The sequence below is a fragment of the Cnephaeus nilssonii genome, assembly GCF_951640355.1.
Source record: "Cnephaeus nilssonii genome assembly, chromosome: X".
Lineage (NCBI taxonomy): Eukaryota > Metazoa > Chordata > Mammalia > Chiroptera > Vespertilionidae > Cnephaeus > Cnephaeus nilssonii.
Window position 1 is genome coordinate 5572445 of NC_137071.1, and position 24404 is coordinate 5596848.

General features: G+C 41.6%; 1 protein-coding gene across 5 annotated transcripts in view; it reads right to left on the reverse strand.

The window, feature by feature from the left end:
* Nucleotides 1-2657: 2657 nt before the first annotated feature.
* The window catches only part of CTPS2 (CTP synthase 2), a 126534-nt gene continuing 104787 nt past the window's right edge, over nt 2658-24404 (reverse strand). For all 5 annotated transcript variants that reach the window (XM_079765503.1, XM_079765502.1, XM_079765501.1 and 2 more), the window contains 3 exons: nt 23415-23559; nt 5962-6072; nt 2658-4311 (listed from right to left, as the gene is read on the reverse strand). In XM_079765503.1, coding sequence (XP_079621629.1) covers nt 5997-6072; nt 23415-23559 — 221 coding nt within the window. In that variant the 3' untranslated portion in view covers nt 2658-4311; nt 5962-5996. The remainder of the gene's footprint in view (nt 4312-5961; nt 6073-23414; nt 23560-24404) is intronic.

Below are 24404 nucleotides of genomic sequence, written 5' to 3' on the forward strand. Positions count from 1 at the left end.
CATGCCTGCATATTTTGTATACCCATTCTTATTCCTTTTGCCTAATTCCCCAAGTAATCTTTGTCCTTGTTTGTCCTTATGGGGGTGGGTGGCGCAGAGCAGATGTTTGTGGATGACCTGCTGCTGACATTATTGGAATATGCGCTCATATATGACTCAACCCTGTCTCTGCTTAATTGGCTCAAGTAGTGACAGGTAGCCGGACCCATTGGTTGTCCAGTTTCACCACCACACAGACACTGTCCTGCCGGTCTGGGAAACCACATCCCCACTGGGTCTTGTAGCTCTTGGCCCACTGTCTGTACTGTGTGACAGCAGGCACAAATTTGGGTAAAATGTTTACCAGATTTTCTCAATAGGCCTTCCCTACATCCCCAGTTTGTCATAGGACCCTATTTTATACTCTCTCCCAAGTCTCTTTGACCTTATTCTTTGGTACTCTCATAGCCCCCTGAACATATCACAATTATAATTAAAGGCTTCTTTTCCTATATATTTGTTTAAAGTCTGCCTTACCCCAAGCAACAGTCAGGTGCAAGAAGAAAGGGTACTCCTGTAGGGAAGGAAAAATAATCTTACCTCTATTCCTCTAGGTTCTTGGCTGAGACCCTCCAATAATGATAAAGACATTAATAAGAAAAAAAATAGCCGAAACCGGTTTGGCTCAGTGGATAGAGCGTCGGCCTGTGGACTGAAAGGTCACGGGTTCGATTCCGGTCTAGGGCATGTACATTGGTTGCGGGCACATCCCCAGTGGGGGGGGGGGGGTGCAGGAGGCAGCTGGTCGATGTTTCTCTCTCATGGATGTTTCTAGCTCTCTATCCCTCTCCATTCCTCTCTGTAAAAAATCAATAAAATATATATAAAAGAGAAGAAAAAAAGAAAAAAAATACGCAAGTTTAGTAACATGCATACCTCCTGTGTACATGGGAAAGGCCCAGGAAAACTGGGGAGCTCCCCCAAATGGCCCAAGCCTCCACCTTAAATACCATCTCCAGCTAAAAGCAAAAGGAGATGTTAGTGGGGGGAGGGGCAGTTACGGGAGATGAGGGTAAGGTTGTTATGTAGATTTAGGTTGTTGACTTCTCCATTGATGAGTCTCTACAGATTTAGTCATCCTCTTCTTGGTATGGAGAGGGAGATGATGGCCTTACAAATGGAGATTTCCTTTGTAAATGTAAATGTCTCTTACAAAAGGGTAACTTGTACTCAGTTTTCAGAGATTTTTTTCTAAGTGTGCTGTTTCTTAAAAATGATCAGGCTAAAATAATCCTTATGCCAAAGAGACATACTTTGGGGACAAATTCTGCTCCCCTCCACTTTCCCCAGCACCCGACACTCCTTAGTTCATGCTGGGGGCTCAAGATACATTTGCTGAATGAAGGATTCATAATAACTTTCTATGTGTTCATGTCCCACAGCTGCTCTACCATCCTAAGCAGCCATGCTACTACCATTTTGCTGCTTCACTGGATTCCAAGTTCAAGGGTAGCTCCAAAAGAGAAAAGTCTTCTGTAGCAACAACAACAACAAGGAGGCTGGTTTGTTGTTTCTTAAGTGCCCTTCCTTCCGGTCCTATTTACATGCATCATTAGCCCAGCAGTGGAAGCACTCTGTTATAAGTGACTTTAGAAATCATAATCATTACAATTAAAAACTTCCATTTAAACCACACTACCCCTTTGTTATGCTAAAGTTGCCCTCTAGGCTTACAGCCCTCTCTCTATGAGGCCTATTTCAGCTTTTAACCTATCTGCAGGCTTTTTATTTTGGAACCTTTTGTGATCTTGAAGTTGTAATTTTCACAAGTGGAGCCCTAAAGCTCTAATATTTTTGTTTATCTGAATTATTCATTTCATTTCTGCATGTGTTTCGTAGGTGAATTTTCTGTAGCATTACAAAATACTGCTGTAACACTTGACAGCATTAAAAGGTAAAAGTTGAAAGCCCCAAAACAGCCACAAAAAATTAACTGCGCAGTTTAAATATTTAAATTAGTATCGAAAGCTCACATGTAGGCAACAATGAAGTCAACTCAAGCACACTGAACTGGGAAAATCAAGAAGCATAATGGTTGATGCCTGGCCCGGGCTCAGTGCTTGAGCATCGACCTATGAACTGGGAGGTCAAAGTCTGATTCCCAGTCAGGTTAGGGCACATGCCCGGGTTTTGGGCTCAATCTTCGGGGGGAAGGGGGACGTGCAAGAGGCAGCCGATCAATGATTCTCTCTCATCATTGATGTTTCTATCTCTCTCTTCCTCTCCCTTTTTCTCTGAAATCAATTAAAATATATTAAAGAAGCATAGTGGTTGAGAATGTTGTATAGCAGGGCCAGGACTGGGGGAGGTGAAGGAGGTGCAGAGCTGGATTCTGTCTTTATTTTTAAATTCGATATTTTGTTCATCGTGAAATTTTAAAATTAATTTTGATATAAAAAATTGCATTAAAATATTACGGCTGCTTCCTCAAAAAGTTAAACAGAATTACCATATATCCCAGCAATTCCACTCCTAGGTATATACACACAAGAATTAAAAACAGGTACTCAAATATTTGCATATAAATGTTCATAAGAGCACTACTCATCACAGCTGAAAGGTGGAAACAACTCAAATGCCCATCAACAGATGAAGACATAAACAAATTGTGGTAGATACATACAATGGAATTTTATTCGGCTATAAAAAGGAATGAAGCATTGATACACAGGATGAACCTTAAAAAACATGATGCTACAGTACTATGCTAAGCGAAATAAGCCAGTAAGAGAAAGACAAGTATCACATGATCTCACTCATATGTGAAATCTAATGAACAAAATTAACTGATGAACAAAATAGATCCAGACACAGAAGCATGGAACAAACTGTGGAATCTCAGAGGGAAGGGGGAGAGGGGAAGAGATCAACCAAAGAACATGTTTGCATATATGCATAACCCATGGACTCAGACAACAGGGTGGTGAAAGCCTGGGAGGGGCAGGTTGGAGGGGAGGGGGTCAATGGGAAAAAACAAACAAACAAAGAGAACATCTGTAATACCTTCAACAAAAAAAGATAAATTTAAAAAAAAAAAATTATGCTAAATGAAAGAAGCTAGATACAAAAAGCTATATATTGTATTATTTCATCTATATGGAATATCCAGAATTGGAAAATCATAGAAATAGAAAGATTAGCAGTTGCTAGGGGCTGGGAGGAGGTAGGAATGGGGAGTGACTGCTAATGGGCATGGGGATTTATTTTGGAGTTTTGGAAATGTTTCAGAAGTAGATAAAGGTGGTGGCTGCATAACATTATGAATGTACCTAATGCTACTGAAATGTTCACTTTAAAATGGTTAATTCTATGTTATGTGAATTTCATCTCAATTAAAAAATATACAAGGTGTCCCCAAAAAATGTATACACACTTTAAATAAAGTGTTTATTAAAATACATTTCATTTCCGCCCTCGCTGGTTTTGCTCAGTGGTTGGAGCGTCGGCCCTGTGGACTGAAGTGGACTGAAGGGTCCCAGGTGCGATTCCAGTCAAGGGCATGTACCTCAGTTGCAGGCTCAATCCCCGGCCCTACTCAGCGAGTGTGGGAGGCAACCAATCAATGTGTCTCTCTCACATTGATGTTTCTCTCTCTGTGTCTCTCCCTTCCCTTCCACTCTTTCTAAAATAACCTCAGGTGAGGATTAACCAAAAAAAAACACACACAAACATTTCATTTTCAAAATGTAATAGAATCTACAGCTATCAGCTGTTAAAGTGCGTATACATTTTTTGGGGACACCCTGTATATTAACTGATCTTGATTCCTGAGATTTTTTATGACCCCTTAAATTCTGTGCCTGAGCACAGGCCTTACTTGCCACCCCCATTCTTGGACCTATTTAAATTTCCTTTTAACTAGAAATAAACTGGGCAAGAAAGTGAAATAAGCTTGGGCCGCACCCAGATCTCTGGTTGAGTTCCAAGTAAAATGGCTCATTTTTTACTCAAAATTAGTTATTGCATGTGCCCTGCCACCCTTCCCATATAGCCCAGTGAAGGCTCAGTTCCTGTCATCACGGTACACCAGACAAAATAAGAACACACTTTCTCCCCGGTCAGGTTGTTGGGAAATGTTTAATCGGCTAGAGAAATCTGAGACCCAAAGGCCGCCTCTGGAGGGAAAAAGGAAAGTGCCCCTTTGGTTGTGGTTCATGAAAGTACATATTATTTGATTCCCTTTGAGGCTTTCATCCCATGTTTTGTGATTCTTTAAGAATGAGGTGATTTCTTCAGATAGTTGCTTTATCTTGGCTTCAATTACTTCAGAGCCTTAAAAAAAAAAAAAAAAAGGAATATGTGTATTAGCAACATCAGAACCTGAATAATATAAGTCTTTAAAATACTCCCAGCTAATCTTTGCACCATTTTGGTTTGCTCCTAAAGGTCTCCATGTTTGAGGCAAACCTAAATAAATACGAATGTGCTTCCCATGGAGAACATGAATATTCAGTCCCTAAGTGAAATACAAAGAGAGCTGACACTGGAGCAATGAACTCTTTACAAATATCCCCAAGCTGCTGTCCCTGCTAAAGAGAGCAGGTCATCCCAGGCCTCTGAGCTGGAATATGATCAAGCCGGCCAGGCTGCTGTGACTCTCATAAAGCCTAATAGAGCAGCGCGGAAAATAGGCTGCCCTCAGAAGCCAAGCCCGTCTCTGCCATCGCCCTGCAAAGAAATAAAATACTATGCTATTTTACACACACCCAAGGAAACCTGCTTTCCACAAGCGACCTAGACCAGGGGCCAGCAAACTGTTTTTACAAACAGGTTTCCTGGGACGCAGCCATGCCCGTTCAGTGGAGTGTGGTCCCCGGCTGCTTTTCCTCTACAATGGCACAGTGAAGTAGCTTTGAGACCACATGGCCTGCAAAGCCTAACATATTTACTATCTGGCCCTTTACAGAAGAAGGTTGCTGATCCCTGACCTAAACTATTAGAACTCTACCCACTTCGGCCTCCAGGTGTATTGTTTATATATATAGATATAGATATAGATATAGATATAGATATAGATATAGATATAGATATAGATATAGATATAGATATAGATATAGATATCTCAAATAAATAAATAAATAAATAAATAAAATTTTCTATCTATCTATCTATTTATTTACTAGAGGCCCAGTGCATGAAATTCATGCACGGGGTGGGGGGAGAGGGGGAGGAGGGGAATCCCTCAGCCCAGCCTGCATCCTCTTGAAATCTGGGACCCTTTGGGGGATGTCCAACTGCCAGTTTAGACCCGATCCCGCAGAAATCCCTGTGGATTGGGCCTAAACTGGCAGTCAGACATCCCTCTCACAATCCAGGACCGCTAGCCCCTAACTGCTCACCTGCCTGCCTGATGGCCCCTAACCACTCGCCTGCCTGCCTGATCGCCCCTAAGCACTCCGCCTGCCTGATTGCCCTTAACTGCCTCTGCCTGGCTGATCGTCCCTAAGCACTCTGCCTGCCTGCCTAATCACCCCTAACCACTCTGTCTGCCTGCCTGATCTCCCCTAACCACCTCTGCCTTCCTGGTTGCCCCTAACCACTCTGCCTGCCTCCCTGATGGCCCCTAACTACTCACCTGCCTGCCTGATCGCCCCTAACCGCTCACTGTGGGGTGGCCAGCCGGAGTGAGGGACCGTGGTCATTCTGGTCTCTGGTCATTCTGGTTGTTCCACCATTTCAATCACTGGGCTTTTATGATACAGGATTCCTGACCTCAAATGTATTCCATTCTCCCCATGCTAACTGCTAGCTTTCTCAGATGCATTCCAGTTTCCCAAAGGTGCAGTGGGCTGTGAGGTCTGTCTGTCTACCTCTGCCAGGCAAACAGGATCCTGCAGACAAGTCCTGTAGTGCTTGCTCCCTTCTACACCAAGACAGCAGCTTGTCTGCAAAACAAACAAGAACTTAGAGATTCCTTCTTACCCTCTCAGGTAGCGCCTGTCATTCCAAGTCATGTATTAGTTGCAGCTTATTTCCAACTCAGCTATCCTTGGCTCTGAAAAGCTGTCATCACTGGCATCGCTGTATCTATCACTAGATCAAAAGAGGAATTAATTTAGCAAGGTATTAAAAAAAACAGACAATGATCCAAAACACTTTCCATAATTAACTCCCACTCAGAGACAATACTAAGAAATACTCTATTATCACTTCCTACTCACATACCACAGTCTCCTTTTGTCAGAGGAACTGATCACTTGCTTTCATCTTAAATTGGAAGTAACTTATTCAGAAAATTTATAAAAGCATTTCAATTTAGATTAACTTTATAATCTTATAAAGACCACTAATCATTTCTAAACTTCAACAAAAGCCTTAAAAGCACATTGCTGCTGACCCTCTTACCTACTGTCTGCTTTCTACTAGAGGTATTATGTAAACAAATTAAGTTAAAATGAAAGCCTCAGCTGATAGACCCATTTATTTCCTATGAATCTACTATTGCCTGAATCGCAGTCCATTTGAGATTAAGCATCATTCAGTCCTATTCCTGCTGATCTCAATTTGTTCTCAAGTGCAATAAATAGCATAGCATCAAATAGTACTTGAACGCTCACAGATTTTTTTTCATTTTTCACCCTTCTGATGACAACTGTTTCCTTTATCAATATGAAAGGACTACAGAACAGTGAGAGCAGCTGTACATCCCTTGATTACATTAGCCAAACACTCTCCATTTTACTCAGTGGCAGGATGGGTTTTGTCTCTGAGTTTGAGGACCACAAGAGCTCCCTAGATAGCTTCAATGGGGAGGAGCTGGTCATCCACAGTCAGCAAACTCCATGGAGATATTGAACTTGGTGGTCAATAGAACTAAGACATGCATGTTAGCTCAAGACCCACGTTCAGCCAGCAAGGCTTAGTGGTTGAGCATCGACCTATGAACCAGGAGGTTAGGGTTCGATTCCCAGTCAGGGCACAAGCCCGGGTTGTGGGATCAATCCCCAGTGTGGGGCGTGCAGGAGGCAGCCGATCGATAATTCTCGCTCATTGTTGATGTTTCTATCTCTCTCTCCCTCTCCCTTCCTCTTTGAAATCAATAAAAATATATATTTTTTTTAAATACCCAGGAAAAACCCAGTAGTGCACATAAAAAACATTCATGTACTTGGTAAACTCACCTTGAAATCCTATCTGCTTCAGATCCCATTTTCACTATGATTTATGGGTCAGCAGCATGAAAGTTTCCCAACCCAACAAACATTCTCATAGGTTCAAGGATTTTAGAAATAATTTTCACAAATATGCTATTTTCAAAATAGAAACTTCATGGGATGCTCCAACTACCTCGAGTCACATGGAATATTAAAAACAGGACCAATTATTCACATAGATATTGCCATGTTTGGGTTCCTGAGAAATACACCTTCTCCATGAGATAGCCCTGCAAGTGTACTTTTGCTCTGAGCTGTGCTCAGTTTAGGGTTCCTCTTGCTCGATTCCAAATAAGTCAGCAGGTTGATCAATTCCACAAGAGTTCTACTGATCTATGGAGATGGCATTGCCAGGAATTAAGTGTTTCATGAATTCCATAATAGGTGAAAATCTACTCCTTTTTCTTTTTGTTAAGGGAAGAGAAGGAACAATTAGAGAAACCCTCTGCTCATAGGTTAGAAAACAAAGATTTCCTCTAAATATATTGAGCACCTATCAATAAATACATAAACAAAATCATAAAACCCAACCTCACTCTCCTCCCTGATTTTTGGACAAAATCACAAAGGGTAGGCATGGGGGGTGGCCTAGAGGATGGAGAGGATACTTATACATTCTTAGAAGAAGATTAAGAATTGGCAGAAAATAAGTGAAATACGTCAGTCAGAGAAAGACAAGTGTCACATGATCTCACTCATATGTGGAATCTAATTAACAAAATAAACTGATGAATAGAGTGGATCCAGAGACATGGAAGCATGGAAGAGAGTGCAGAATCTCTGAGGGAAGAGGGAGGCAGATGGAGGGGGGGTGGGTGGGAGGTAATCAACCAAAGACCTTATATGCATATATGTATAACCCATGGACATAGACAATAGATGGTAAAGGCCTGGGGGCGGGGGGGTGAGGGGGAGCTGGCTGCAGGGGGTCAATGTGGGGGAAGGGGACATATGTAATACTTTCAACAATAAAGATTTATAAAAAAAAGAATTGGCAGAAAAGACAAGGTATGTTAGATAAACATATAAATCAACATATCCTTAAAAGCATTCAAGTAGAACAGTGGTCGGCAAACTCATTAGTCAACAGAGCCAAATATCAACAGTACAACGATTGAAATTTCTTTTGAGAGCCACATTTTTTAAACTTCAACTTCTTCTAACGCCACTTCTTCAAAATAGACTCGCCCAGGCCGTGGTATTTTGTGGAAGAGCCACACTCAAGGGGCCAAAGGGCCGCATGTGGCTCGCGAGCCGCGGTTTGCCGACCACTGAAGTAGAAGCTACCTCTTATTAGATTTTAGTTCAGGAAAATCAATTCGCTATTGGAAATAAGTTTTCAATAAAGAAAACACAGGAATAACTGAAGAATGTTTTTTAAAAAACTGGCCTCAAAAGTTGGCATATCCTTTCCCATGTGCTCCCGCTACTACACAAATCTTTCCTGATTCTGTGCAACATTACCTGTCATAGAATTAGCAAAGAAAGGGGATTTGGAAGTTGTACTCAATTCCCTATCTGAGAAGAAATGAAGGTCAAGGGTGTTCAAGTGATTCACTGAGCACAGAGCTCATTTGAGGTGGGGCCAGAATCCCCATCATGCTAACCCAGCCCACAAACTCAAGTTTACTAGTAAGCTGTGTTGCAGTGGGCCAGCATGGCCTCTCAGGGCATGTTGCCTAATACAAGTGAGAAGGCCCAAACCAATTTCCTCAGTTAACAGATTTCATACCTGCTTCCTTCTCTAATCTCAGGCTGGGGAAGAGTAGGATGGGCCCACATCTTCCCTGTCACTCCTGGTTGTACTGTTTATTGGCCATGCATGTATGCACTGGTCACCTGACTCCTGAGAGTCTAGAAATAGTTGAATTAATACCTAAAACCTCATCAAATGTTATAAGGGCCAAAAGGGAATGTATAAGTATGCTCTTGAAAACTATACAAAAAATATAAGCTGTCACTATTCATGGGGGCTACATATTTGTAATATGGTCTCTCTCAAAAAGTCATGGAAATATAAAGACGTCATGAAAACTGCCAAGTGCATGATGTTTAGCATTGTTTCCTGTACCAACAGTAATTCCCTACCCACGTTAGCAAGTGAACTTGGGTGGGTGTGTGTCTAACTTAATGGCTCTGATTTCCTGTCTAATGGCTGTCTGCCCCACACTGCCCACACCCCAAAATAGCACAGGCTGAGTCTAGCAAAGTGTGGCTCGGTTTGGGTTTACTCATCTCCAAGGTAAATGACAGGGTTCATTAACTTTCTTTCATATGTGTCAGGGGCCAAGGGTAAAACAATCAAGTAAACCACTACACTCAAGAATAGAATTATCCAAAGAGGCATGCTGATAAACTTGCTGATTTTATGGCATTCACGTGTCAGCAAAAAAAAACAACTGCTAGAAGTCAAATGTGGATCATCAACCAAAAGCAGAACAGCATGGGCTCCTGCACATTCAATCAAATGTGGGTGCTCCTCTGAGACACGTGTGACTTAAGGGTTCATTTCTGTTTCACAAAGAACAGAATTAAAGAAGTCCTAAGATATACTTACCTGGGTATATTTTCACTTAATTCAAAACATCTCAGCTCTTTCCTAAGCCTAACCTGTCTTTTAAGATAATCTCTGTACACACACACACACACACACACGCGCATGCACACACACACACATGCATGCACACACACACTTCTCAGTGGGCAGAGTTATTAGATATTTGGGTCTTGCATGTTAAATTTTATGAAATGCCACAGAATATAGACCCATTCATGTATGTCTTATGACATTTGAGGAGGGGAAAGTTTTAAACCTACAATGTCCAGTGTGGTAGCCACAAGCCACAGTAGCTATCTAAATTTAAATCAAATAAAATTTAAAGTTCCCCTTCTTACTCGAACACATTGAGCCGTATTTAAGTGCTCAGTAGCCACGTGTGCCTGGTGACTGTCATATTGGATGGTGCAGATTATAGAACACTTCTATCATTGCAGACAGTTTTACTGGATAATGCTGATTTAAAAACAAATGAATAATGATTTTTTAAAAAACAAACTATAATCACCATGCAATGGTCCTCCTCTCACTCCCTAAAAAGGTTTTTGTAAAGGTCTGGCTATCCACAGTTAAGTAAAATCACAGCAAACCTCTCTGATGCATGCATGTGCCTCCCAAATAATGGAATCATTCTTTTAAAAAAACTGTTTCACTGTACTATTTCTTACAAGACAAAATCAAAATCACCAGCCTCAAGGCCTGGGAACCGCTATCCTTACAACCCTGGCTTGATTTACAAGACTTGACAGCATCGGTCTACACATGGTCCTTTGACAAACAAAAGGCTTGTCACAGTCAAGTTTGTTTGTGAAAGATTCCTGGTGCCTAATAAATTCCCAATATAAGAATACATGTATTCCAAGGTGCTAGGGCAAGGATCCAGTAATGCCTCATATAGTCCACCTTTTATGCTATCCTGGGGGCAGCCATTAGGCCATTTCTTCTTCATCGACAGGAAGAGGTGGTTGGAATTAAAACATTTTAATGGCATACTTAAGATTCCCAGCATGCATGAGTCCCTACAATACTTCATATCAAAATCCATTTCATGTGGAAAAAGCATATTTTAAAACAGGTTCTCAAGCACACAGTTTTCCCCAAAGTATTGTTACCACTATACTTACTTCCTTCTCAAAGAGCCCCTGGAAGCCATAAAATATAAGAGTAACGAAGTAAAAACTTAGTGTGCTTTGAATGAGTTTTACATTGAATAATAAATGCAGAATTCAAGCCCTGCAGGGCACAAAGAACGTAGTAGTGTTTGTCACCATTAACTCCCTTCCTGGCTGCCCCCACATCATCAGCCTGCAGTGACCCATGATCAGTAAAGAGCACCTTTTAACCAACACTTAATCCCCGAGGGAAGGTATTCTCAAATGTGGTTGATTAGCAGGACTTCGACCAGAAAGAGTCTCAAGGTATGGAGTTGGAGCCAAACAATCACAGAGGGGGAGCTATTTTAAAAGATGTTTGAAAGGACTGTTAAAAAAGAAAGCAAGAAAGAAACATTTCCCAGTTCATTTTTGCTTGAAGTGTAACAAAGGGGGAAAAGTAGTATTTTCATACCCATTTAAAGTTTACAAAGCACCATCTCAACTGTTCCTCACAGCAACCCTAAAGGATGAAGATCCTGAGGGGAGATCAGGGGACTGCGGACTGTTCTGTATGGATTTGTGTGCATTTTATCCTGTAGTCAAGCAAGCCACTGAGAGTTCTAAGCTCCAAGATAACATAGGAAGACCATTCTGCTGGCAGAAGCCGGATTGAGAGGAGGAAAACTGGAGGCACAGACACCAGGTAGACTTTGCAGTAGGCAAGAGATGAAGGAGACCAGAACTAAGGTCATGTTAATAATAAGAGCATCATCATCATCATCATATTTCCCATTTAATTTCCCACCACAGACCAGGCACTGTGCTGAGTGCTTTACATTTAGTACAAAACAATCTTCATTAGTCCCATAGGAAGTGTGTACTATTACCATCCCCTTTTTTATTTATTTATTTTTATTTTTACACTAGAGGCCCAATGCATGGATTCGTGCACCGGTGGGGTCCCTCAGCCTGGCCTGCACCCTCTCGCAATCCAGGACCCCTCAGGAGATGTCAGAGAGCTGGTTTCAGCCCGATCCCTGCAGGCCAGGCCAAGGGACCCCACCGGTGCACGAATCCATGCACTGGGCCTCTAGTATGCATATAAGATCTTTGGTTAATCTCTTCCCACCCTCCCCCCTTGCCTTCCCCCCTTCCCTCTGAGATTCATCAGTCTGTTTCATGTTTCCATGCCTGTGCATTGAGCATCTGCCCCCTGGTGGTCACTGCACATCATAGCTACCTATCAGTCGGCCAATTGGCCGGTCGCTTAGGCTTTTGTATATATAGATCCTCCCACGAGGATATTTTTTCATTGATTTTTAGAGAAAGGGAAAGAGAGAAACACATCAATTGGTTGCCTGATCAGGGCCTGGGTGGGGGAGGAGGCTGCAACCGAGGTACGTGCCCTTGACTGGAATCAAACCTGGGACCCTTTGGTCCACAAGCCGACGCTCTATCCACTGAGCCAAACCAGCTAGGGCTCAGAATGAGGTCACAGTCCCACCTCCATAGCCTGAGCACTGAGGCCCCGGCCACACCCCTTGCAACATGGCAGATACGAGGAGTTCTGGTGAATTCCAACACCCAGATTCTCCAGGACCTGCTGACTATGAGCAATGGGGGAGAAGTAAGGAGGAATCTGAGCTTATTTGTGGGAGTCCAGCCAGGTATGTGGATTATGCAAATGGTAGTACCACTGGCAGGAAGATGTCTATCCTGATGTCAGTCACAATCCTAGGAGCCTGGGAGCAGCCATCAAAGAGAGAACAAGCTATAATGTGGCACTTTCCACACTGCTGGGGCTGTGCACTTGCACATCAATGTTCTTTCTCAGCTGGGGGTCTGTATCTGAGGACTCCTAAAAGAAGGTCATTGGATGGTGGGAGGGGGAGCTTTTGGGATATGAACACCAGACAATGACATTCATATTAGTATGTCTCGGCAGTTTTCCAGGAAGTGGGACTGCAGCTTTCATCATATTCTCAGAGATCATTTGTCAGCATCCAAATGCAGAAAATCACTATACTACCTGATGAGTCCTTCAGGACTGGGACTATGTTCTTATTCGACTAGCACTTGATTCTCTTGTGGCCAGCACTGTGGCTGGGATAAAGTAAACATTACTACATGTGAATTGAGGGAATGCTGAAGTACACAGCCATTAACCTTTTGCACTCGGATGTCGAGTGTGACTCGACACGGTTAGCATCAGCAGCAGCTCGTATGTCGAGCCACACTCGACACGTAGTTTCACCGCGGGGGGAAGAGGGATTTTTGTCTATTTTTCCAGTATCTTTTCTTGTTTTCATTAGCATGAAAGGACAAGTAAAATGTAAATGCCGTCTCAACTGATGCCAAAAAAGAAAAAATGAAAAACCAATAACGCATGTGAAATTTATTAGGAAACTAGTACATGATCTTGTTGGAGAATTCAGAGATGGTACACTAACTTCCAGGGGTAGATTATTATCCACTAACTTAGAGCAACGTTTAGATGGAAAGCTCCATATAATCACACCTCACCCTAACAAAAAACACAAAGATTGTGTTGTTTGTTCTAACAGAAAAATCAAAGGAGGAAGGAGAGAGACGATTTATATTTGCGAAACATGTGAATGTAAACCAGGTCTTCATGTGGGTGAATGTTTCAAAAAATATCACACCATGAAAAATTATAGAGATTAAAATTACTCTTTGAATGTATCAATAATTTGAAATATAAAAAAATCCAAATAAATAAGTTTGTATGAAAAGAAACTCCAGTTTTTTATTCTACTGCCGCGCTTTGTAAAATCTGGGGTATTTAAAAAATTAAATCCCGAGTAGAATAAAGGAATCGAGAAAAAAGCAAACGAGTGCAAAGGGTTAAACATTATGAGCATCCTGCAACGTGGAAAAATGCACTTGAGGTGTTAAGTTCAAAGGACAAGTTTTTGTAATAAATAAAGAATCTGTGGTGATGCTTTGAGAACATATGAGTATCCTGTTTCCCACAACCTTTCGTCCAATGGTTTTGGTATACACTGATCATGTTTATTTGGTTCAGTTATTATATTGGGGGTTGTTTCTGTGTGTTTTTTTTGTGGGGGCGTTTTTGTAATATATTTTTTATTGATTTCAGAGAGGAAGAGAGAGGGAGAAGAGAGATAGAAACATCAATGATAAGAGAGAATCATTGATTGGCTGCCTCCTGCACACACCCCCACTGGGGATCAAGCCCATAACCCGGGCATGTGCCCTGACCAGGAATCGAACTGTGACTTCCTGATTCATAGGTCAACATTCAACCACTGAGCCACACCAGCTAGGCTGGCCTGGACTCTTTATAAAAGTCAATGTTGCTCCGACCAGTGTGCTCAGTGGTTAGAGTGTCAGCCTGCACACTGAAGGGCTGCAGGTTCCATTCCCAGCCCTGGTTATGGCGCATTCGGGAGGCAACCAATCAATGTGTCTCTCTTACATTAATGTTTCTCTCTTTCTCCCCCTCCCTCCCTCCCTCGGGTGAGGATTAACAACAAGAAGTCATGGAATATATACTCAACAATAAAAAGAATGAGATCTTGACATTTGTGGAAACATGGATAGACCTTACGCCAAGTAAAATAAGTCAGACAGAGAAAGACAAATACCCTATAATTTCACTTATATGTGGACTTGAAAAAAACAAGACAAATGAATAAACAAAACAGAAACAGACCCATAGATACAGAGAACAAGCTGATGGTGGGTGAGTGGATGGGTGAAATTAACAAAGAAAAAAAAGTCAATGTTATGAAAAACTAAAAACAGGGTGATTTATCCAGATTAAAAGAAACTAAGAAAACATAATGTAGAGGTTCAGAACAGGTCACACCAAAATATACCTCTGTGGTATGTGGATTCTTTTTTTTAAATATATTTTTATTGTTTTCAGAGAGGAAGGGAGAGGGAAAGAGAGATTGAAATATCAATGATGAGAGAGAATCATTAATCAGAGAATCATTAATCAGCTGCCTCCTGCACGCCCCACCCTGGGGATCGAGCCCACAACCAGGCATGTGCCCTGGACCGTAATCGAACCTGGGACCCTTCAGTCTGCAGGCTGATGCTCTACCCACTGAGCCAAACCAGCTAGGGCTGGTATATGGATTCTTTTAAGCTGAAAGTAACAGAGTCCCTGCAGGCTCATGAGAAACTTTTATCTCTCTCTTAAAGAATTTAAATTAGGGCCCTTGCCCATAATAAGTTATCATCACAAATAACTTTTTATAAGCTATTTGTAGGGCAGGGTAAACTACTAATTACTAAATGCTCTTCTTATCATCTTGTAATGACCTCATTTTTCTCTGAAGTCCCAGGTGCCTTACCTCATTCATAGTACAGAATGTCATGTACACGCATTTCCCCTTTCTGTATCTGAACACCTCATGTACGTGTTGTCTCTCACTCTCTCAAGTATGTGGGGCTCCCGTAAGTGTATGTGTAATTAAATTTTGTTATTTTGTCTCATTAACCAGCCTCATGTCGATATACTTATTAGACCAGCTGAAGGAACCTCGAAGGGTGGAGGAAAGTTTCTTTCTCCACACAATAACCAAATGAACCTTGAATAGATCATTGATTACATTTTTATTTTTACAAAAGCTAAAAAAAAAAAAATGCTTGGGGATATGTGGAGAAATTTAACTATGAACTGGATATTAAATGATGCTATTGAGCCCGGCTGGCATGGCTCGGTGCTTGAGCTTCGACCCATGAACCAGGAGGTCTTGGTTCGGTTCCCGACCAGGGCACATACCCGGGCTGTGGGCCCAATCCCCAGTGGCGGTCATGCAGGAGACAGTGGATCAGTGATTCTCTCTCATCATTGATGTTTCTATTCCCTCTCCCCTCCCTTCTTCTCTGAAATCAATAAAAATATATTAAAAAGAAAAAAATGATACCTTTGAATTAATGTTAATTTTCTTAGGTATGATAATGCAGTTATGTGAGAGTATGTCTTTAATTTTAGGAAATGTGTGATAAATTATTTAGGGGTAAAGTGCTATGATGTTTTGCAACTTAATATAAGTGGTTCAGAAATAAGTTTATACACAGAGAGAGAAAAGCAAATGTGGTCAAGTGGCACCAATTGACAAATCTAAGTGAAAGGTATACAACTGTTCATTTACTATTCATTCATCTTTCCTATAAGTTTGAAGGTTTTCAAAATAAAAGAATTGAAGAACAAAGTATATACACACTCACTATTATGATTGCAACCATTAAAAGAGTAATATGTGGATATAGAATGAAGACTAGAAATACTAAAAAATGAATACAGCCCTAGCCGGTTTGGCTCAGTGGATAGAGTGTCGGCCTGTGGACTCAAGGGTCCCAGGTTCGATTCCGGTCAAGGGCATGTACCTTGGTTGCGGGCACATTCCCAGTAGGGCGTGTGCAGGAGGCAGCTGATTGATGTTTCTCTCTCATCGATGTTTCTAACTCGCTCTCCCTCTCTCTTCCTCTCTGTAAAATATCAATAAAATATATATATATTTTAAATGAATACAGTCACTTTGTTAAGCTGGTGGGTTTATTAGTCCTTTTTTTTATTTTCCAAATTTTCTGTAATGTTACATCTAGAAGTCAACAAAAAACAAAGTCTTCCCAGGCTGAAAGCCAGCATGTCACTTAAAAGGAAAACACATACAATCACCAAAGAAGCACCAGACACAATGGTGAATGAAATGGGTGCCTTCTCCCCTGACTGCTGCCAGGATTCAAAGTTAAAAGTAGAAAGGGAAGGGTAAGCACTAAGGAGAGAATGAAGTTAGATCCTAGAAGCACACAAGAGATCGGAAATGGAACTGGCTCCAGGTATGTACTTCCTTTGAGGACCCTCTGGCTATAAAGTAGTTTCACCTTTTGAGTTTGTTTTAAGCAAATACAGTGAATCACTAAGTAACTTCCCTCCTGTTGTTTCTGTACCAGCCTGCCTCCTGATTCGCCACAAAAAGATTTCTCTGCGCAGGAGAAAGTATAGGTTGGGTGGAGACATGGAATCCATGATCCTAAGATATAGGATAAAATGCTACTCAAATGTCTTAAGATTTCAATTTTATACTTTAAAAACATTTCCCCAAAGAGCTGTGTTTCTGTGAACTGCAGACTGAACCCCATTTAAGTTCTTGCTTTCCAACATAGAATGAGTACCATCTAAGCAAGAGAGTTTTACTCAGACCTGACAAATGGGCATGATAAATGCCAGCATTATAAAACCTGGAAGTTGTTCCTAACTTGGTGTGTAGTGATTGTGTCTAAGAGCCTTGCAGCACAGCCCCTGAGAACCTATGTGCTCAAAAACAACCTATGAACTTTAGCCTCTGTTCCCTCTTCTGTTCCCAGTTACTTAAAATGGAATTCTAGACAGAGATTAAGTTCTCATTTCTAGATACTAAAAAACTCACAATTATAAGCATCTCTGTATATTACATGGTGGGGCAAAAGTAAGTTTACCATTGTTCATATGGAAAATAATACAATCTATAATAATAAAAGGGTAATATGCAAATCGACCAAACGGCGGAACGACCAGTCGCTATGACGTGCACTGACCACCAGGGGGCAGACGTTCAATGCAGGAGCTGCCCCCTGGTGTCAGTGTGCTCCCACAGGGGGAGCGCCACTCAGCCAGAAGCCGGGCAAGTGCAGCGATGGTGGCAGGAGCTCTCTCGAGGCAGCGCTAAGGAGTAGCGAGCTAAGCCGTAAGAAGCAGCGAGCAGGCGGGCTCTAAGGAGTGAGGGCTCCTGAACTGCGAAAGGGCACAGGCTGGGCTGAGGGACACCCCCCCCCCAACAAGTACACAAATTTTCGTGCACCGGGCCTCTAGTAATTAATAAATAATAATACAAGCATAAACTGTTTCACATATAACTGTAACCCTACTTTTGCCTCAACCTGTACATTTAATATGTCTCCTAAAAATTTTTTTCTTACAATTACATGAAATAGCCCAACTGGCGTGGCTCAGCGGTTGAGCGTCGACCTATGAACCAGGAGGTCATGGTTCGATTCCTGGTCAGGGCACATGGGTTGTGAGCTCAATTCCCAGTGTGGGGCATGCAGGATGCAGCCGATCCATGATTCTCTCTTATCATTGATGTTTCTCTCTCTCTCTCCCTCTCCCTATCTCTCTGAAATCAATAAAGATATATTTAAAAAAAAACAATTACATGAAAGTCTCATTCCAGTACATCACATGCCAGCAAGACCATGAAAATTTGTGGTTACATTATATACACGGGACAAATTATGTTTCAACACCAGGGTAGAGATATCAGCAAAGAATTATAAAGATTTCTTTAATGGACCATAATTTCCCATTGGGTTTATTTATTCTAAAAATGGTTTATTAGATTTGTGCAAAAGAGTTAACACAGCAGGCCTGAGGCTGCTGTCTCTAGAAGGGTCTGCTAGCAGGGGAACTTGGGAAATTGTTTTCTCCATTACAAATTAATAAGGTCATTTTACTGGGCCTACGCTGTCTACATAAACAATGTGATTTATGGTAAATATTTGCTTTCCTTTTCAGAGTCTGGAATTTGAGTGGTTGCTAGAAAGAAAAAGCCTGTGTAACCAGCCCCCAATAAAAACCCTAAACTCTGAGTCTCAAATGGGCTTCTCTGGGCATACACATCACACATGTTGCTGCCTTTTTATTGACAGAGGGAGAGTGAGTTCTGTGTGACTTCTCACAGAAGAGAGAGAGCATAGAAAACCTGCAAACAGCCTTAGCCGGTTTGGCTCAGTGGATAGAGCATCGGTCTGCAAACGGAAGGGTCCCAGGTTCGATTCTGGTCAAGGGCACATACATCGGTTGCAGGCTGCCAGCCCTGGTTGGGGGCATGCGGGAGGCAACCAGTTGATGTGTCTCTCTCACTTTGGTGTTTCTCTCTGTCTCTCCCTCTCCCTTCCACTCTCTCTAAAAATCAATGGAAAAATATCCTCAGGTGAGGATCAAAAAAAAAAAAAGAAAAGAAAACCTACAAACAGATTTCTCCAGACTTCACTTATACTTTTTTCTTTTACTGATCCAGCTGTGTATGCTTATTCCGTCACTGTAATAAATTTTAGCTGTGGGTACAACTATATTCTGATTCCTTCTAGTGAATCATCGAATGTATGGGCGGTCTTGGGGGACCCCGAAAAACAAGACCCTTAGTTTGATTTTTCATATAAGTTTTTTTTTTTGATTTTTCATATAAGTTTTGTTTAGCTTTTAAAAAGCCTAAAAAATACTATCCTAGAACTGTTATGCATCTTGAACATACCACTAAAGTCTAAAACAAGGTGGAAGAGTCTTCATAATTGCTATCATTCTATACATAGTGGAGCAGCTGAGAATTTAGCTCACCAGCTCCAGATCCCAAAATTATATTCTTTTTTAAATATTTTTTATTGATTTCAGAGAGGAAGAGAGGGATACTAGTAGAAACATCAATGATGAGAGAGAATCATTGATCGGCTGCCTCCTGCATGCCCCCCACTGGGAATCAAGCCCGCAACCCAGGCATGTGTCCATGGCCAACATCAAACCCGGGACCCTGCAGTCTGCAGGCCAACGCTCTATCCATGAGCCAAACCGGCTAGGGCCCAAAATGATATTCTTACTGCAACTTACCAGGCACTAAAAGATAAATGTTCCCCACAAGGCAGAATGCTGGGGTTACAGCTCAGGTGGACTTGCTCAAAACCAAGGATTTTCACATTCTGTGTTTTAAAGATGTAGGCTGCACAGGTGTCATACAGTTAAATATCATGAGCCAATTTCTGGGGAAGGAAGTCATTATTCTAGAGTTCATATTCCTTGTCACATTTGTTTAGGATTGATAACCGACAGTAATCTTGTTTGACAGAAATATAGTCTCAATTCAGCTCACATTAGAGCCCGGCCATCAAAGCCATCATTTGCTTTTCAATGCTCACTAATGCCATGGAGGTGGGCAGAGAGGAGTTGAAGTGCAAGGTTCCTCTGGAATCCTGGTATCTGTCACTAGATTAATTCACCATTCTTAGGTGGAAACCTCCCTGCAAGGTGTTAAGATTAGAATAGACTATATCCATTCTCCCTACTATTACATTTATTACTTTAATGGGTAATAAAAACAAACAAACCTGTGTGCCAGGGAGCCGGGGAGACAGAGATAAATAAGATGCTGGCTGCTCTTAACCCTTTGCACTCGCTTGCTTTTTTCTCGATTCCTGCTACCGATGCTAACCGTGTCGAGTCACACTCAACATCCGAGTGCAAAAGGTTAAGGAAGCACCAGTGTGTGGCTAATACATAGGAATTCTCTGCCAACTATGGAAGCCTGTTAGTCTGTTGTAATACCAAAATCAGCATCAGAGTTTTGTTAGGAGGATTTTCCTTCTCTCTGAGACATACTGTGTCTTGCTCAGGAGTCACTAGCAAGCAGTCACTTTTTTCAGAAACTACCAGTAAGCTTTACCCAGAAAGCACCAGACCCATGCGAGAATCAGCAGGCCATCCAGCATACATGTGGGTAGGCCACATACCTAGATACCGTTTGCATATTAGTTGATGTTTGCAAACAACCAGATAGTTATGTTGAGTTATGTGTGAGTTAGTCCTCCCAGCCATCTAATTTGCTCCAGTGTCACCCTCCTTTCACATATGATCACTGAAATAATCTATTTTATATATATTTTATATATATATGCCTAATATGCAAATTGTCCCCTCGGGAGTTCGACCAGGAGTTCAATCGCTCGCTATGACATGTGCTGACCACCAGGGGGTGGCGCGGAATGAAGGAAAGCCCCAGCCAGCAGCCTGGGAAGGGAGACCCCGGCCGGCAGCTGGAAGGCCCCAATCGGCCCTGATTGCCGACCAGGCCTAGGGACCCTACATGCACCAGGCCTCTAGTGGAGACAATAAAGTGGCTGAGAAGGGTCACAGCACACATACAACATGGGAACACACTGAAATCTCCAATCTGCTGCATAAGCCATGCAGCCTCAGAACACAGGAAGTTCATCTTTGCATGAAATCTCATGCTGAACCATGCTACATGAGCCAGATAAAGTGGAGCTGCTTGGCTGGAGCAGGGAAGAGCCTGGAGCCCCTCAGCCTGCTCTTCACAGCTGGCCAGACTCCAGCTCCATAAGGCACAGCATGAAAATGAGTGCACTGGTTCAAGAATGCAAGGAGTGATCATTAATTCAGTAAGACGCCTGACATGCAAAATATATAAAGCCTGCTCCCATATGAACTCCCAGTTAAAGGAAATGCTAAGGAACTGTGAGCATCCCCTAGAGGAAATGTGGCAAATAAGCAGCTTGCATAACACAAGCACACACTTACACACCGTGCACCAATCCCAGCGGTCCTCAATTGCAATATCACAAGGGTTGTTTGCTAGAATGAGGGTCAGCACTGGTAATCTTCTAAACAATACATATCCAATTATTATGGTACTAACCCTAGGTATGGTGCTAACTTAGGTATAGTCTATACTTGTGGCTAGTTTCTTCCACTTTTAAAGTTATTATATACTAGAGGCCCACTGCACAAAATTCGTGCATGGTAGGGGGGGGGGGTCCCTCAGCCCAGCCTGCACTCTCTCCAATCCGGGACCCCTCAGGGGATGTCCAGCTGCTGGTTTAGGCCCAATCCAACAGTCGGACATCCCTCTCACAATCCGGGACCACTGGCTTCTAACCGCTCTCCTGCCTGCCTGATTGCCCCTAACCACTCTGCCTGCCTGATTGCCCCTAACCACCTTCGCCTGCTGGCCTGATCATCCCCAACTGCCCTCCCCTGCCGGCCTGATTGCCCCCAACTGCCCTCCCATGCCGGCCTTATCTCGCCCCCAACTGCCATCCTCTGCCGGCCTGATCCCCCCAACTGCTCTCCCCTGCCGGCCTGATGGTTCCTAACCGCCTCTGCCTTGGCCCAGCCACCATGGCTTTGTCCAGAAGGACGTCCGGAAGGTCTCCGGAAGGTCTCCTGGTCTAATTAGCATATTACTCTTTTATTAGTATAGATAATATTCTTGGATGAGAAAATGTAAAATATGAATTCCCACCAAACTAATATTTAAATGTAAAGAAATTTTAATGAAAATCTACAATGGATTACTTTACTCAAACCTGATTTCAAAAATCATTCTACAGTTAATCTGGAAGAGCAGCAAAATACCTTTTTTTAAATGTTAAACAATAATGGGAGTAGGCTTGATTTACAATAATGCTATGATGAAAAGGGTTGTAAGGGTTCAGAAATAAGAGGTAAAATCATTAATAGAACAAAACAAAAATCCCCGAAACAAATCTAAATTACTCAACTTACTAACAACTGGGGTTGGGGGTGGGAGGGAGCCAGATCCCTACCTCGCACACTATACCAAACATAAAGTTCATATAGATTAGAGATTTAAACTTCATTTAAAATAAAAACCATACAAATATGTGATACCTTAATCAATAAAGAAATTAAAAACAATAAAATAAATAAAATAAAAAATAAAATAAAAAACCCATAAAAGTGCTAGTGGAAAAGATGGGATATTATTTATATAATCTTTTGATAAGAAAAGACTTTACACATTCTCACTAAAAACAGAATTCATAAAAGATTTGACTACATAAATAAGAAATATGTGCATAAATAAGAACTTATTTAAATAAATTCCTTATTTAAAACTCTTTAAGGAAAATAAAAAATACCATTGACAACTCAGAAGAAAACAAAATCACTTTGAAAAAGTATTTGCAACCTAACAAAAGATTAATGTCCTTTATATATAAAGAGCTTGCCAATCATTAAGAAAAAAGATATAATAGCAAAAGGAAAAGTAGGGAAAAGGATATGAACAGATAATTTATAAAACAAAGCCAATAACATACTTATATATATTTATTAATCAGAATCCACAAAAGAAAATCCTATTTTTCACTTATCAAAATGACAAAAATTTCTAAAATAATGCCCCAGAATTAGCATAATTTGGAAAACTGATAGGTTACTATTATAGATACGATTAGATCATTTTTATTAAGAGAAAAAGTCACAATTATTAAGAAGGAAAAAACAATTCTTCACTTTATTTTTTTAATATTTTTATTGATTTTTAAGAGAGAGAGGGATAGAGAGAGAGAGAAATATCAGTGCTGAGAGAGAATCATTGATCGGCTGCCTCCTGCACATCTCCCACTGGGGATGGAGAATCGCGCCTACCACCCGGGCATGTGCCCTGACCAGGAATCGAACCTGCGACCACTTGGTTCCTTCACTTTAAAAAGAAATCAGCCCAGCTGGTGTAAGCTCAGGTGCTAAGCATCGCAACCCATGAACCAAGAGGTCACCAGTTCAATTCCCAGTCAGGGCACATGCTCACGTTGCAGCTCACTCCCCATTGGGGGTGTGCAGGAGACAGCCAATCAATGTATCTCTTTCATGGATATTTCTATCTCTCTCTCTCCCTCTCCCTTCCTCTCTTTGAAATCAATAAAAACATATTTTTTAAAAGTTTATGAGAAACCTAGAGTGTTGATAACCGCATCTTGGGTCATTGTTAAGCTGGTTACCTGGAGGACAGTTTGCATCCCTGTTGTAGGTAGGCATTCAGGTTCCCAGTTGCTGCAAGTAATAGACCCAGGTATGGAGGGGAAGGCTTCATCGGCCTAGAAGAAAACTCAGGATGGAATTGGACACCAACAAAATAGGGGTGATCTGAAATGAGAACAATCATGATGTGATTGAAGCAAACACGAGAAATACTTTAAAGGTCTTATCTTTGAATCAGAAACTCATTCAATGATGAAATGATTATTTAACTTATCATCATAGCCAGTTATTTTCACAGTCCATCTTCCCAGTAGAATTTCAAATTACAAAACACATCTCACGCGATAAGAAATTCAACATTTTATTTGTAGAAGGTGGTATTAGAATAAGCAATGTTAAGCAAAAATTTTTGAATGGCAAGATGAATTCTGCTTTCCCAAAATCTGCCTGCTTTTTAAAAATATATATAAATTTTTATTGATTTCAGAGAGGAAGGGAGAGAGAGAGAGAGAAACCTCAATGATGAGAGAGAATCATTGATCAATGGCCACACTAGGGATCATCAAGCCTACAACCCAGGCATGTGCCCTGACCGGGAATCAAACCGTGACCTTCTGATTCAACCGCTGAGCCACGCCAGCTGGGCAATCTGCCTGCTTTTGAAGGTCCTTCATAGACTTACATTGTGCTCATTTCCATGGTACCCTTCACCCTTTAGGCGAACTGTAGGACATTCTTTCTCTTAGATGGCTTCAGGCCATTTTCTACAAGATCTCCTTTACCAAGGTAAGGGTCCCTTGGGAATGCAGCAAGTACAACTGCTTTTCTAGTCACAGCTTTAAGTTGGGTATTAATCATAGATAGCACCATGAAACTGAACTCATATTTCAGTCTATGCCAACTTATCCCTTGTGATGAATGGCCTTTGAGTGATAAAAGGATGGCCTTTCAAACATGTTAATGGTGGTTATGGCTCAAGGTGACAAAAGTTTAAGATTTTTTTTTCTTCT